Genomic DNA, 14,648 nt, shown 5'->3' with positions numbered 1-14,648 from the left:
TGTATGGGTGCTTTTCTACATTTCATTGAACACGTCCAAACCACACAAGACAATCCATGAACTTATTTCTTGAAGTAATTTTACCATAATTAGTAACTTCACTACTACTAATATACTGGTCAATGTTCCATGCAAATCTTTAATAATTTTTGCCCTAATGAGCATGAAATCGATTCTTATGATACTTGATCCTAAATCATCTTAAGATCAATAAAATTCATATGAAGAATTTATCTTGCATTCATACTTTTCATTATTTAGCACAAAAATTGTTTCCATAATGGGATCTCCTAACAACAACAACAAGCCTTTATCCCACTACATGGAGTCGGCTACATGAATCATTTTTCTCCGTTGTGTCCTGCTAAGAGCCAAATTCTCATTTATATCTAATATAAAAGGGTCATTTCTAATATTAGGTAAAATTGATTGTTCAATAATGATATAATCTTTATAGATTTACATTTCAATACACTCTTTAAATTTCATAACATGACATAATCTATGATGCACTAACATGTATAGGGACACAAACATAACACAACACAAGACACATCAATTATCAAAAATATATAATGCTGACATTTATCAAATATAACAAATAACTATATACGATTTAGTAATTATAAAAATTAAATAAAGATGAAATTCATACAATCAAATTCATATAATGATATTATTTCTTCTTTTGAAAAAAAAAATCATAATAGAAGAGAATCTAAATACATTTATTGTTAAGGCATTTTTCAATTCTATTTCAAATTTGACAATCTCACATCAAACTTCAATTACAACCTTCTATTAGCAGCCATTTATAGCATTCTTTATGTATAATTGGAGCACAAAATTTCTGTCAATAATCCAAAGAGTTTCCTATTAAACACGCCAAATTCAAATTAAATCATACAAGCCATCAACTCATAGAACCCACCGGAAAAAACACTACAAAATAAAAACATGAAGTTGACAAAACTAAATCATACAAAAGAATTCCTACTAGGTTAATACTATATCTATCTAAAACCATCTACCAAATTCACGCACCAAACAATATGGAACATAGCTTTAATTCACATTTGCATGAGATATAAACAAGTTGATCAGAAGCACATTCAGCTGATGATTTCCCGTGAATCTCTAACTACAATATAGATATACACTAGAGGAACCAAACAAACTTGAATACTTGTTAAGTACAAAAAGAGCAGAGCAGTATGGCAAGATCATTAAGATATTTACCGAAAAATAAAATCAATGATCAAGATCAGTAAAGAAACAGAGAAAACAGAAGAAATAAAAACTACAGGTAAGATGTGAAGGATTGTATCATATGGCAGGTCAACACTCTGGACCTATTATTATCTCTTTAGAAAAAAATAATAATAATAACGCAGAAACAATTTGTCTCTCATTAACTTAATAGTTAAGGAAAGATGATCAAAGATATATAGATTTTCCTACATATCTGTTGGATGCTTTTATCTTTTAAACAATGCAATGAAACCGAAGATTTTTCAAAAATTGACTTTTCAAGTAAATGCTTTACTTCTCATTCTTTTACTTAACCAAAGAGCTCCTAAAGTTTTTGCATAACTTCGACAAATGTAAGATATGGTCTAACAATTTTCCTTATACTTTCACATAAATTTCATGTACCCATTGTATTGATGCATCTTTAACTACCTTCAATATGACCAAATCACCCTGTTCTAACAACCACAAACATATCTGTAATAAATTCTACTCTTACAGTACTTATAATTATGTAATAATCTATTCTACCTAATTATGCTGCATAGATCTTATAATTCTTATTTTCTCACTCAATTTGTGCATGAACAACTTCTTTATTGTTTAATACTCAAATCCATAAACATAGTCCTTACGCACAAGACAAGGGGCACCATGGATTTACCCTTGCACCTGCATTTCCCTTAACTAATGAACATCTACCACCCCATATTTCAAAGTCCCGACATCAGAAACTACAAATTGTCATGTCTTAGATTTCACAAGCTTCAACATCTTTTAGCGTACGAAGTGTACAGTTAAAGTGTATTTTCAAGTACCAAATTCTCTGCGCATTCGAAGATTATCCCAAACTTATCTAAACATAATCCAATCTTTTTTTAAGAGCTCTTACAAAACCAAAGAAAGGGTGAAACAATTTGATTAAGATCCCATTCCGCATTGCAGTGCATCACTAATACTTTTCACAAGCCACAAAAAATCTCAACAAATATCCTTAGCCTGCAGAATCCCCTTCAGCCCTGAGAGAATAATATCTGCTTCATTTCACTTATCCAGCTGAACATTATTAATCAAAGCTAAATAAATAACCTAATTTGATGTTTAAAAATTAAAACCCATGAACACTTATTTAGCACATTAAATTCCTCTTTAGCAATATTTCATCCTTTAATGTGATCTTCTCAACAACTATTACAAGCAAAGATATGGAGTATAGTTCATAAGTTCTTAAATGGGATTTAATACAACCGCAATATACAAAATTTAGTTTACTAAAAAAAATCGATGTTACATCATCAAAAGATCTTTTAATTGATGAAAATTATCCTTGGTGATAAGGCATCTATGTACATCAATCTCATATTTCTCCAATGAGTGTGATTACCATATTTTCCAAAACATCTTACTTTTGTTAAGGATGGCATTGCACTGAACTATTAAAAAGTAATAACGCATAAAAGCACACAAACTTTTGAGTTTTGAATTTCCAAACTCTTAATTGAAAAATCATATAAAAATAAGAATATTGTAAGAGGAATCACACATATAAAGAAGGTAGTAATTTGGATTTAACTTGATTGTAATAAAAACATTTACTAAAGGCATCTCCAAAATACCTACCATGGAGCAACATGGCATACGGCGATAGGCTGGAAGCAGGGTCACATAGAAAATATTATGAGAACAGATTGTCAGTGCACACTACCAATGAGACATCACATGAATAAAGCAAACACAATGGTATAAATGACGGAAAATTTTAATCACAAAGCTATAGCACATAAAAATATCTCAAATGCCCCATATCATAAAAAGGAGTATCTCTACCTGGCAATTATACCTTAGTTTGTATTGCTAATTTTCCATTCAGATCATAAAGAGTTCTGGACAAACAATTGAAAAGCGTAAATTCAACAGAATTCATGGAAATAGCCTGATAAATTTCCAATATCCTTGAAAAGCTCAGAAGGGTTATTACCACAGAAATAAAGCACCAGAAAAACTAAATTTAGCAAAAAAAGATGATGAAAGACGGATTATCGAAGTACTTCCCACTATTATCTCAGCAACTAATTCATCATCGACCCTGCCCCAATCCAGTAGGATTCAGTCCGAGGAGCATGTTGTTCCCACCTGGCAGGTAAACGACATTAGGCGACTTGGACAGAGTGGAAGCAATCTCCCTCGCAGCTTCAATCCTCCTAAGCTCAAGAATTCCAGTACCCACAGCTGCAGTAGCATCGGAGATCAGCTTAGCAGCCTCGCTCTCTCCCTCTGCGCGTATAACAGCAGCCCGCCGCTCCTGCTCAGCGCGGGCCACAAGAAACTTAGATCTCTCGGCCTCCTGCTGCGCGACCTGCTTCTTCTCCACAGCAATCGAAAACTCCGATCCATACGAGAGGTGCGTGATCGCAACATCATCGAGAACGATATTGAAATCACGAGCGCGTTTAATGAGTGCGTCCCGTACGAGGGCGGATACATGAGGACGATCCGTTAGGAGCTGATCGGCGTTGAACTGAGCAACTACAGCCTTGAGCACCTCGTTACCGATTGATGGAAGAACTTTCTCGTCGTACTCAGTACCAAGAGATTTAAAGATGGTGGGGAGCATGGGTACGTCGGGTCGGGAGAGAAGGCGGAGGGTGAGGTTCACCATCTGGAGATCTTTAGTGCCCGAATTGGAGGTGAAGGTGTGGGGGCGAGTGCGGATGTCGAAGATGTAGGGTTTCTGGAGCCAGGGGACGAGAAAGTGGGTGCCTTCTCCGACGGTTTCGTCCAAGACGCCGCGGAAGCGATCGAATAAGACGGCGCGTTGCCCACCATCGACGGTGTAGAGAGAGGCGGAAAGTAAGGAGGCGCTAACGCCAAGACCTACAGCCGTACGCGCTATGTTTGTGAGGAAGGAGAAGGCTGCTTGACCGCCGCCGGCTGCCATTGGGTTTAGTGTTGCTGATTTGTTGCGGAGGAGAGAGCTGGGCGGCGAGTTCGTTTGGTAAAACCCTAGTGGAGAAATGGGAATGGGATGTGCTTAAACCTCGCCACCGAACTTGGGGATAAAGAAAGGAATTTCAGGCGCGATGTCCGGCCCATAAGGCTCAAATATGGGCCTATAAACTTAGGTTCCACAGTATGTTTCGAGATTCTTTGATTCGTAATATTGTGTTGAGGGATGAAATGATCTCCGAATGTGGAGAGATTATTAGGTGCGGAGTGTGGACGGGAAGAATCATTCGTATAAGTATTTGGTACTTAGCGGCACCCGCATTCAGTACTGCTGAATACCGCTGGATACCGCTAGATACTTAGTACTTGTGCAGACGGTGCACACTCTGCACCTAATAATTTTTCCTGAATGTAACATGTTTGTAGTGAAAATAAACATCTTAGTAAAACGAATCCAATTGTTTCAATATCTCTCACTTTTAATGTTATTAAGGAACTTGAATGTCTAAAAAATATATGACCAAGAGAATCCATACAATGAAGCGTTTGGGAATTTTGGCTAAAATAACCAAAAAGTCACTCCAAAATATTATAAACAACCTCGGTCCTACACATGAAAGGGGAATTCAGATAGAGCTCACATAATTATTGAATCCTATAACTCTTGCTTACAATTAACACGGACAATCATCACGACTGACTATCGTGGCCCAAGCATTATGTCCCGAGTACTATCACTTTCTGCCAAATAAATTTGATGCACGTAATTGCTACTAAGGGCAATGCACTTTATTAACAAGCATCTTGATGCATTCATTGCTAACAAAGTCGATGCATATTTTCAACACCAAATGTTATGTAGTAAGGTTGATGCACTCCGTTGACACCAATGTTGGCACATATCATCCTAACAAGGTATATGCATGCCTTCAACACCAATGTCGATGCGCACAATGACACAACTTGACTCGATATAACCCATAAATAGAATGGGTCATGCTGTGTCGGATGAGGACATGACCTAAATCCCAAGACCTAATTGGAGAGAATTACCAAACTTCTAAAATAATGCATAGATTAAAAAGCCACTAAATTTCCACTAAACATATAAATACTCGTCATTAAATGCTTTTTTTCATTCATCTCATAAATATTTACAGTAAAGAAGCAAAATAATAATACGTGTCAGAATATTTTTTTTCATATCATTTAAAATATGTATTTTAAAATTACCTGGTGAAAATTTACAAGTGAAATGCCAGAATGTGCAGAATATTGTCAACTACGTTGTAATAAAAAATACGTTGTGAAAATTTATCGACTGATATGATATACCAAATTTTGCATAAAAATCATAATTAAAATGTTAGGAAATATTGAAAATTTTGAATTATTAAAAATTGAGAAAGGCTAAATGTAACCTACCTCGACCTGGACAGTTTTATAAATTGGTCCAATGGACGAAAATGACCTGAAGTTGCTTGAAATAGACTTTCTCCCTCTAAAAATCCTTATCTCTTTCTCTCTCTAGTCGACAGTCTAAGGGAATGAAATGAATTGATTTAGGGAAAATTTAGTGGAAATCATTATTTATTGAAATTTTTTACTCAGCATCGCGGCACTCAGAGACTCAATCTCATAATGCTCCCATTAGAAATCTAACCAAATAGAAAGCATGGGACCATAATTACCTCAACCCAATCCGATCATGATAGATCCTATTGTGTTGGGCTGCGGCAGATAAATTCCAAAATCTAGTTTTGGAATATTTCATATTCTCTTTAAATATTCATTATAAAATAAACATAGATTGCATAACTACTAAATACATTCGAAGTACTGAAAATAAACTCATCTACAAAATATATATATATATATATATATATATATTATTTTAACAAAATATATCTTCAAGATCTATACTACAGTACATAGCTACTGAATAAGAGTAAGACATCTAAAAATTATTCATGATTGTAAAAAAATAAAAAATAGACAAATATCTATAAACTCAAATCATATCCTTAAGACTTTAACTATTAATCAATAGGCTCCATCCTTTTATTATATCCTGAAAACAAGAACCAAAACTACAACGACCTATAACAGCTAAACAGGTGTCACATCTCGAGATCTAAAGTGAAAGAATTTCTTTTAATTTGCTCTTTTTATTGATTTATTTCTTTCTTATTTCTCAATAACAGACAATATTCATTTACAACTGGATCAATTTGACATCTATAGCTAATTAATTACATTAAATAAATTTAAACAATGAAAAAACATAATTCACATTGCACTATAATCAATATATATATATACGTGTCACTTGTATTAAATAATCATTCTCTCTTTATCATACAATCAGTTTCATATAGTCATATCATTGAACCATTCTCGTAAGTTTATCAGTTATGCAGTAGTATAAATATAGGTATTCAATAACAGTAAGCGGTAATAGTAATCATTATTCGCATTCAGCAATCATTGTCGATAATCAATAATTAGTATCGGTAATTAGTAATCAAAATTTTATCATATATTTAAATGAGGATACTTAAGGATATTTTTCTCATGCACTTATGACTCGCAATCAATTGCTCCGACTCATAACTCTCAACCAGTCTTCATCTCCTTATAACTCCCATCGACGAATATGTGAATCTTGACGTTATCACGTATCATTTCATGTATATATAATATTAATCAATGCATTCCTTCAATTAAATTAGTATTACATTCCAGAACATATCAATCAAATCACATCATAGTACATCATTTTCAACTCATTTTTAGTATAATTTTTTCCTAACTCATTTTATTCAGAAATTCTTACATACATATTTAACAGGTACAAATATAATAAAATTATATCAAGTTATTCAGAATGATGAAATTTATAGCATATCACAATTTGCACAGTGAAAGCTTAAAAAATTAGAAGATAATGTATTTTTTTATAGATTTTTTAGAGATAAAATTCATAGAAATTAAAATCATCGATAATAGAAGTAAGAGAATAATTACTTACTATGCTTAGAATATATATTTTTTAAAAAATAATAGATGAAAATCACCCGAAGATAATTCTCTCTCCTCTTCTTTCTTATGTATCTTCTTGGCCAAGCAAAGAGAGAGGGATGCGACGAGGTGAAATGACATAAATATACATAATAAATATATATATATAAACACTGCTAATAGCACCACAATGCTCATACCCGATGCCACAGTGTTATATGTTGAATCCAAATTTATTATGGAACAGAGACTCAAACATCGCAACGTTAGTTTTTAGCACATCAGCGCTACAAACATGGTGCCAAAGTGCTCTAGTTCGAAAAAAAAAAATTCAAAAATTTTTACTTTAAAATATTTTTCGTCTTTGAGTTGTTACAATCTCTCCATTCTCAAAAAATATCATCCCCGACATTTCTATATCAATTAGAGAGATAACATGCGCTAAACAAAATTTATAAATCAAATCGACAAATCAGTATTCGAACAACTAAAAATCATAGATAACTTCAAATAAATTCAAAATCTCATCAGAAAGCTTAACTTATAAAATTAAAAAATAACACAAAATCATATCAGTCGTATCCACAAGTACTTCATGAGCATATCCTTGTTCATGTCTTGATAATGGCCATTCTGTCATCCTGTAGTCATAATCTCCACACCTAAAATATTATCAGGTCGCCCTATATCAGAGTCCTATATCAATACAGGAAAGTCGCGCATTTTCGACGGAAAATTATGAAGTTTCCAACGGATTTTTAAAATTTTTGACAGAGTTCTGGTGAAAATGTTTTTGGAAAAAAATCCGTTGAAAAAAACCCGTAAAAATTTATTTTTGGCTGCTGTCCGGCGGAAAAGATCAGTAGGAATAAATAAAACGATTTTTAAACAATAAATTCCCGCATGAGTAGCCATCCCAGTGGTCCATCCCGCGCACGGGCTCATTCGCGCCCAGCGAGCCATCGTAGCCATCCCAACGGGCCATTTTGAGCCCGCACCTATCCCGTTCGCGCCTAGCGAGCCCACATAGTCGCTCCCGCTCCCATCCGCTCAAAGAATCAAACCGAGGACCTCTGTAGAGGGAAGGGTTCGAATCCAGCCCTTCCTATTTCGCACGCATCAATCCGACCACCACGCTATACTTGCAAAATTGTTTTAATTAATAGATAAATTTTGTATTTATATTAAAATTGATAAAATATTACAATTAAAACTAATTAATTAAAATTTATTATTTTAATTGATAATCAAAATAAGTTATTTAAGTATCAATTAATTAAACTATGTTATTAAATTAATACTTAATTAAAATAAACTATAAAATTATTAATTAATTAAACTACAAATAATTGTATTTTCAAAGATAATTAAAATCCATTGAAAAATCAGCCAGGAAAAAAAACCGCCGAAAAATCTGCTTGAAATTTGTTGGAAATATTTCGTAGTAATCAGTCGGAAATCTGCCGAAAAATCCTCCATCGAAAATTCCGCCTGTAATAGACAATTTTCTTGCAGTGTATCTCTCCTACCACACCTAAAATATCAAAACTTGAAAGATTAACTCCAAAACCTCAAAGCTTTTCCAATTTCCATAATGAAGACCATCATTCATAGTTCATTTTTGTTATATTTTATTAGTGCATTCTCAATTATAAAGAGGGGCCTTATTTTTAACCCACAACTCACACTAGTAGAATCATTCCAATTGAGCCAAAGGCCTCATGCATTTTCCTCTTTTTAATTTTTCCATATATATATATATATAATCTATTTTAGGTTTAGCCAAAAAATCCACTCAACAATAATATCTACTAATCCCATGAGTCAATAACCCAACTAACTATTGTAGCCCTAAAAAAAAGAGAAAAATGGCAAAACCCAAAGAGGAAGAAACACACTTGTAGCAAGCTCACTCCACTCAACCAAAACAAACGAAGCCATATCAGCCAACTGTTCGACGAAATTCCTCAACAACCACAACTACTATTTCTCATTTAAAACACACACTTTCTCCATTCATTTTCTTACAAGAATCTTCAATAACAAAAGATATAAACGTGGGGAAAGGAACAAATACCACCTCTCATACAAATCATAAACATAATAAATATAGTGTGCATCTACATGAATCAAGCAATTGCTCTAACAAAATATGGCTTTCTATATAGCAATGGCAGTCATTAGCATGGCTCTTACCTTGTTTTCCACCATTTCAGCTCAGAGCAAGCCAGTCACCTTTGTGTTCGGCGACTCTCTCACCGACGTCGGCAACAACAACTTTCTCCCCTACTCCTTGGCAAAATCGAACTACCCGTGGTACGGTATCGATTATTTCCCACGGTTTCCAACAGGAAGATTCACCAATGGGCGAACAATCGGTGACATTATATGTAATTGTCATCAACAAAACATTTACTTTTCACTTGTTCATCGTATTTTGATTGTGTTGTGTTGTTGTTATGTGAATGCAGCTGCTAAGTTTGGCATTAAGTCTCCGCCGCCGTATCTTTCGTTGTCGTTGGATGGCGACGAAATCCTTCATGGTGTAAATTATGCATCAGGAGGAGCTGGAATTCTCAATGAAACAGGAATATATTTTGTGAGGACAATCACAAGTTTTCACATTGCAATACATGTAATTATAATCAGAAGTTGATGATGTTTATGATTGTTTTATGATGTGGTGGCAGGTTGAGAAGCTATCCTTTGATGATCAAATTACTTGTTTTCAGAAGACAGCAGAAGCTATCAGAAATAAAACTGGAGATGTAGCCTCCAAGAAGCTGCTGAATGAGGCTGTTTACTTCATTGGAATGGGTAACTTTTCTTAAAAGCCATGTTGTGGTGTCATTTTTTCGTCCAATTATTTTGTGCAGTTACCGGACCATTAGGAGGCGAATGGGAGCGTGCCACATCACCCGGTACACAGAAAAAAGTGACGTGACACGCTCTCATTCGTCTCCAGATGTTGTCTGATATCCGCACAGAATAATTAATCCATCTTTTATGTGGCATTGAGGAATTTTTCCAATTTTGAGCTTAAATTCTTTGCTTGCAGGAAGCAACGATTACATCAACAATTTCTTACAGCCATTCTTAGTAGATGCTCATGCTTATACCTATGATCAATTTCTTGACCTTCTGATTTCTACATTGGATGGTCAACTGAGGGTTAGCATATTATGCAAAATATTTCTTGCATCATTACTATAATAAGTATAATTTTGAAAGGAAAAAAATCACAGTACTTTCAAAAATTAACTTAGGTTTCGTTTGTGACAGCTTTTTTACTATTTAAAATATTTTTTTATACAAAAATTAAAACTTTTATACTAGAAAGCTGCTTTAAGAAGCAGTAACAAAATCGTCCCAAACAAAACTTTAAGCGGCTTATGTGGAAGTTGTTGTGACATATTTGAGGCAGTTGCAATTGTTCGTAAAAATGATAATAAAATTACTATGAAAGTGTTATTATTTTAAAGATTATTGAGGATATTATAAAATTTCCTACTTAAAAAATGTTGAACGGCAACTCTAGTAGGCTTCGTTTGAGACAACTTTTTTTACTGTTTTCTAAAGCAATTTTTTAGTATAAAAATTTCTTGAACTAGAAAATTTGTACTAAAAAGTTGCTCTAGAAAATAATAAAAAAGTTATCCCAAACGAAACTTTAGACCGTACTCTTAACATATCGATTGTTCAAAAACTCATTTTTCATGATAAAATATTTTTTGAATGGTAACAGAAAATTAGTAACCAAATAGAAGTGTAGTAGTCATCTGAACTAGAGCTATGGAAAAAAAAAACTGCATGAGTTTGATTCTAAAACAACAAATAAACATCAACCTTCATATGTTTATGTTCAACTACTCATCTTTCATAGCCCCAAAAATAAGACAATTTACCCAAATATAATATATTTTAATAATATGTAAGACACTTGATGGCAGGATAAAAGACATTTCACTTCTACATAGTTTTCTCATTAAAACATAGAGCACTTCAACCAATTACCATATTTAGGATTAAAAACCTTCTTTGTAAAGGAAATATGTTATTTCTCACTAAAGTATGTTAATCATTCTAAAACAGCTTAGATCTAACAATGTGAAAGCAAAGATTAAGGCTTTGTTTGGGACAACTTTTGCCGTTATTTTTTTGCAGCTTTCAAAACATTTTTGTACTAAAAATTTGCTTTAAAAAGTTGAAAGAAAGCCGTCCCAAATGAAGCCTAAAACAAACAAATAGGAGGAATTCGATATTAAGTGCTGCAACATAAACAACTGATATTACTCTAATTGAAATGTGGATCTATTCTCTCAATAAATAGTTCCTGATATGTGCATGAAGAAATCTAAAGAAATGACTGTTTGTTTATTGTGAGAAGAGGCTATATTCGCTGGAAGCAAGGAAGGTGGTTTTTCATGGCTTAGGCCCTATGGGTTGCATTCCATCACAGAGAGTGCATTCATCTGATGGAGGATGCCTGCAACTGCTTAATAAATGGGCACTTCAATTCAACTCACGCGTGAGAAGCTTGATGACCTCCCTCAACTATCAGCTTCCTGGTGCTCTCTTCTCATTTTCTGATTCCTACAACATTGTCCTCGATCTCATCGAAAATCCACAGAAATATGGTGAGTCACCAATCAAGAAACTTAGATTTAAACTAAGGATTAATTATTCTGTGCGGACGCCGAACGATGTCCGAAGACCAATCAGAATGCGCCACGTCACCCTTGTGCTCGGTACTGATCGGCACCGCTCGGTACTGCTGACGTGGCGCATTCTGGTTGGTCACGACGTTCTGCGTCCGGTTTCCACACGGAATAATTTCTCCAAGCTAAGCTATTTTGATACCAACAAACTTAGAAATTGCTCAACCTTTCATTGCATTCCATTATTGAACTAAGAAAATATAAACAGACATCAAGACGAATTTTTGATGTTAGAGAAGACTGAAAATGTTCTCAATCTAAGGGGGTGTTTGGTATAGAATTGGATTCAATTTTAGTAGGATTGACTAAATCTTGTAAATCCGGATTTAGTAAATCTTAGGCTCATAAATCCTGAAAAGTGTTTGGTATGACAAATTTTAAATCCTGTTAAATTCAGAGAAGTTGTTTGGCAACAGATCGCGACACGGGCGTCGGGGAAGAAGTTCCGCAATTGTAAGTCGCGTTAAATCCGAATAGGAATGTGATTAGGATTCAGACGGATTTACCAAATTTTTGCCGTGTAAATCCCAGATTTACGGATTTGCCGGATTTATAGCGGCGCGGATTACGTTTGGCTGGATTTACGATAAATCCTACTAAAAACGACGGACAAATCCGATACCAAACACCCCCTAAGGCTAGAAAAATCAGGCTAAAGAGATTTTGTTTCAGTAAATGTTTATTCTAAGAAACAACTAAAGCTAAATGCTAAGCTATACTTATATGTGCAGGATTTAAGATCTCAACCACATCATGCTGCAATGTGGACACAACAGTTGGAGGCCTTTGTTTGCCTAATTCAAAAATCTGTGATAACCGCAATGAATATGTGTTTTGGGATGCATACCATCCTACTGATGCAGCTAATCAAGTTATTGCCGACCGCCTTTTCGCAAATCCTTCAATGGATAAGGCCCCGGCTTCACCTTTCCCACAGCACTAATCGGTTCTAAGAGTCCTCGGCAGCGGCGTTTGTTCTTCGAGTTCATCTTGATCTTTCTAAGATTTTGATATGTGTGAAACAGGATTGATTACATATAAAAGAGTGCTATACATGTAATTTAGACAAGATTTACAGCTTTAAATGTTGTCTCATCGTTCAGATTATAGGAAACTGTTCAGAGCTCTGAATTGAACCTGTTAGTTGTCAGTTCTTGATATTCATCTTTATCTTTTTAAGGTTTTGATATGTGCGAAACAAGATTATCTGTAAAAGAGTGCTATGCCTAGGGGGTGTTAAAACCGGGTTTAGAGTCTGGTTCGGTTCGAATCCAGAACTGACCCGGGTTCAAACAGGTCGACCCTAACCTGACCCGTTTATATAAATGGGTCGAAAATCTGGACACGGACCCGACCCATCGTGTTACCGGGTTGACCCGACCCGACACATTTGACCCGAGGACGGCGACGGCGGGATAGTAGGGTGGCGGACGGTGGGCGGGCGTGAACGCAAGTGTTGAGCGCGAGCAGGCGTTGGTGCGTGCGGCCGGGAGTAGGCAGCTTCGGGCGGGTGCTGGCAGGCGCGGCAGGCGGAGCCGAGCAGCCGCTGACAGCTTCGGGCAAGTGTGCGCAGCCGGAAGCAGCTCGGGCGGGAGGGGGCGCGCGGCATCGTCAGTGTAGCTCATTCAACGGGTATATGGGTTTGTCTGCCAACCTGACGGGTCAACCCGAACCCGACCTATTTTTCAATTAGGTCGATGTGGGCTCCGAAAATTCGTCCCCGGCCTCCGCTCACTCTTCTTATTCGGCGAGGGAGTTTTAACGGACTAAGTTCCGAGGTAAATTTTGGAAGGCAGATGGGTTTGTAGATAAGACACTTACCCAGAGATTTCGCCCTCATTTTGTGAGGACTTTATGATCTGAGTTCTGGTTTCCTATAGGCGCAAGCCCCTATAGTTAATTACCCCTCCCGATCACGAGAGAGAACTTTCGATTAAGGCTAGTCGTCAATCAGATACGTAGGATATACGTGTTATTTGGCATATAGTAGCAGCAATGTATATGGATTTTGAAATATTTGGAAGTTTGAGTTGAAATGGTTTGATATTTAAAATTAGAAATTTCACCATCTTGCACTTAAAGCGGATGGTGGGGGAATGGATGATGGACCCGATCAAGATCCCATGGTTCCGTCGTCCCGGGTCATCGTGTCCCTGGTCTACTTAGTCAGGAGGTTAGTCGACCAACTGACAGAAGGATCCTTGTCAGCACCATGGGTTGCTTCGTCCAAGGGGACCTTGTAGACCTGGGGTGAGTGTTTGTCTAAGGGGACAAATTTGAATCCACCTTAGCTTACAGAGGGCTTTATGCCCTATCGATCATATCCTATTGATTCATATCTCAAGGATTTGATGCCAATAAAGAGCGTATTGGCTATGGCCATAACCGGTATTTCGTGGTGCCATTTGACGGCAAAACCACTCGGTTCAGAGGGCCCCGGGTCATACCGTTTATCCTGCGGTGCCATTTGGCGGCAAACGCCGGTCAGAGGACACGTACCACGTCCTTATTAGCAGGAGATTGTTTGAGGATGAATCCTAGTGATATTTTCGACTAGGCATTCGGCTCTTTGTGAGCTGAAGTTTTATATTTAAATTTGTCCACCCGACAAACTGTTGCGGAGGGTGGATGAAGTTTGCTTTAAGTGTTTGATAATTATATTTCATATTTTCAATATTTTTGAAATTTGAATTTTTGGAATTTTCTGGGATT

The 14,648-nt window shown here is 35.9% G+C and overlaps 2 protein-coding genes across 2 annotated transcripts; one reads left to right on the top strand and one right to left on the bottom strand.

Moving 5' to 3' along the window:
- Positions 1-3,073: 3,073 nt before the first annotated feature.
- Positions 3,074-4,310, bottom strand: LOC110094153 (prohibitin-3, mitochondrial). The gene has a single exon (XM_020819320.2). The coding sequence runs from the start codon at positions 4,187-4,189 to the stop codon at positions 3,329-3,331; it is 861 nt and encodes a 286-aa protein (XP_020674979.1). The 5' UTR covers positions 4,190-4,310; the 3' UTR covers positions 3,074-3,328.
- A 5,060-nt stretch (positions 4,311-9,370) lies between these two features.
- Positions 9,371-13,120, top strand: LOC110094172 (GDSL esterase/lipase At5g37690). Its single transcript, XM_020819336.2, has 6 exons — positions 9,371-9,608; positions 9,690-9,817; positions 9,909-10,035; positions 10,277-10,389; positions 11,606-11,855; positions 12,668-13,120. The coding sequence occupies exons 1-6, from the start codon at positions 9,371-9,373 to the stop codon at positions 12,877-12,879; spliced, it is 1,068 nt and encodes a 355-aa protein (XP_020674995.1). The 3' UTR covers positions 12,880-13,120.
- The last annotated feature ends 1,528 nt before the right edge of the window (positions 13,121-14,648 follow it).

This window comes from Dendrobium catenatum, unplaced genomic scaffold, assembly GCF_001605985.2.
Source record: "Dendrobium catenatum unplaced genomic scaffold, ASM160598v2 fragScaff_scaffold_1661, whole genome shotgun sequence".
NCBI lineage: Eukaryota > Viridiplantae > Streptophyta > Magnoliopsida > Asparagales > Orchidaceae > Dendrobium > Dendrobium catenatum.
The sequence above is the reverse complement of the archived record's forward strand: the minus strand, read 5'-3'. Positions and strand labels throughout refer to the sequence as shown.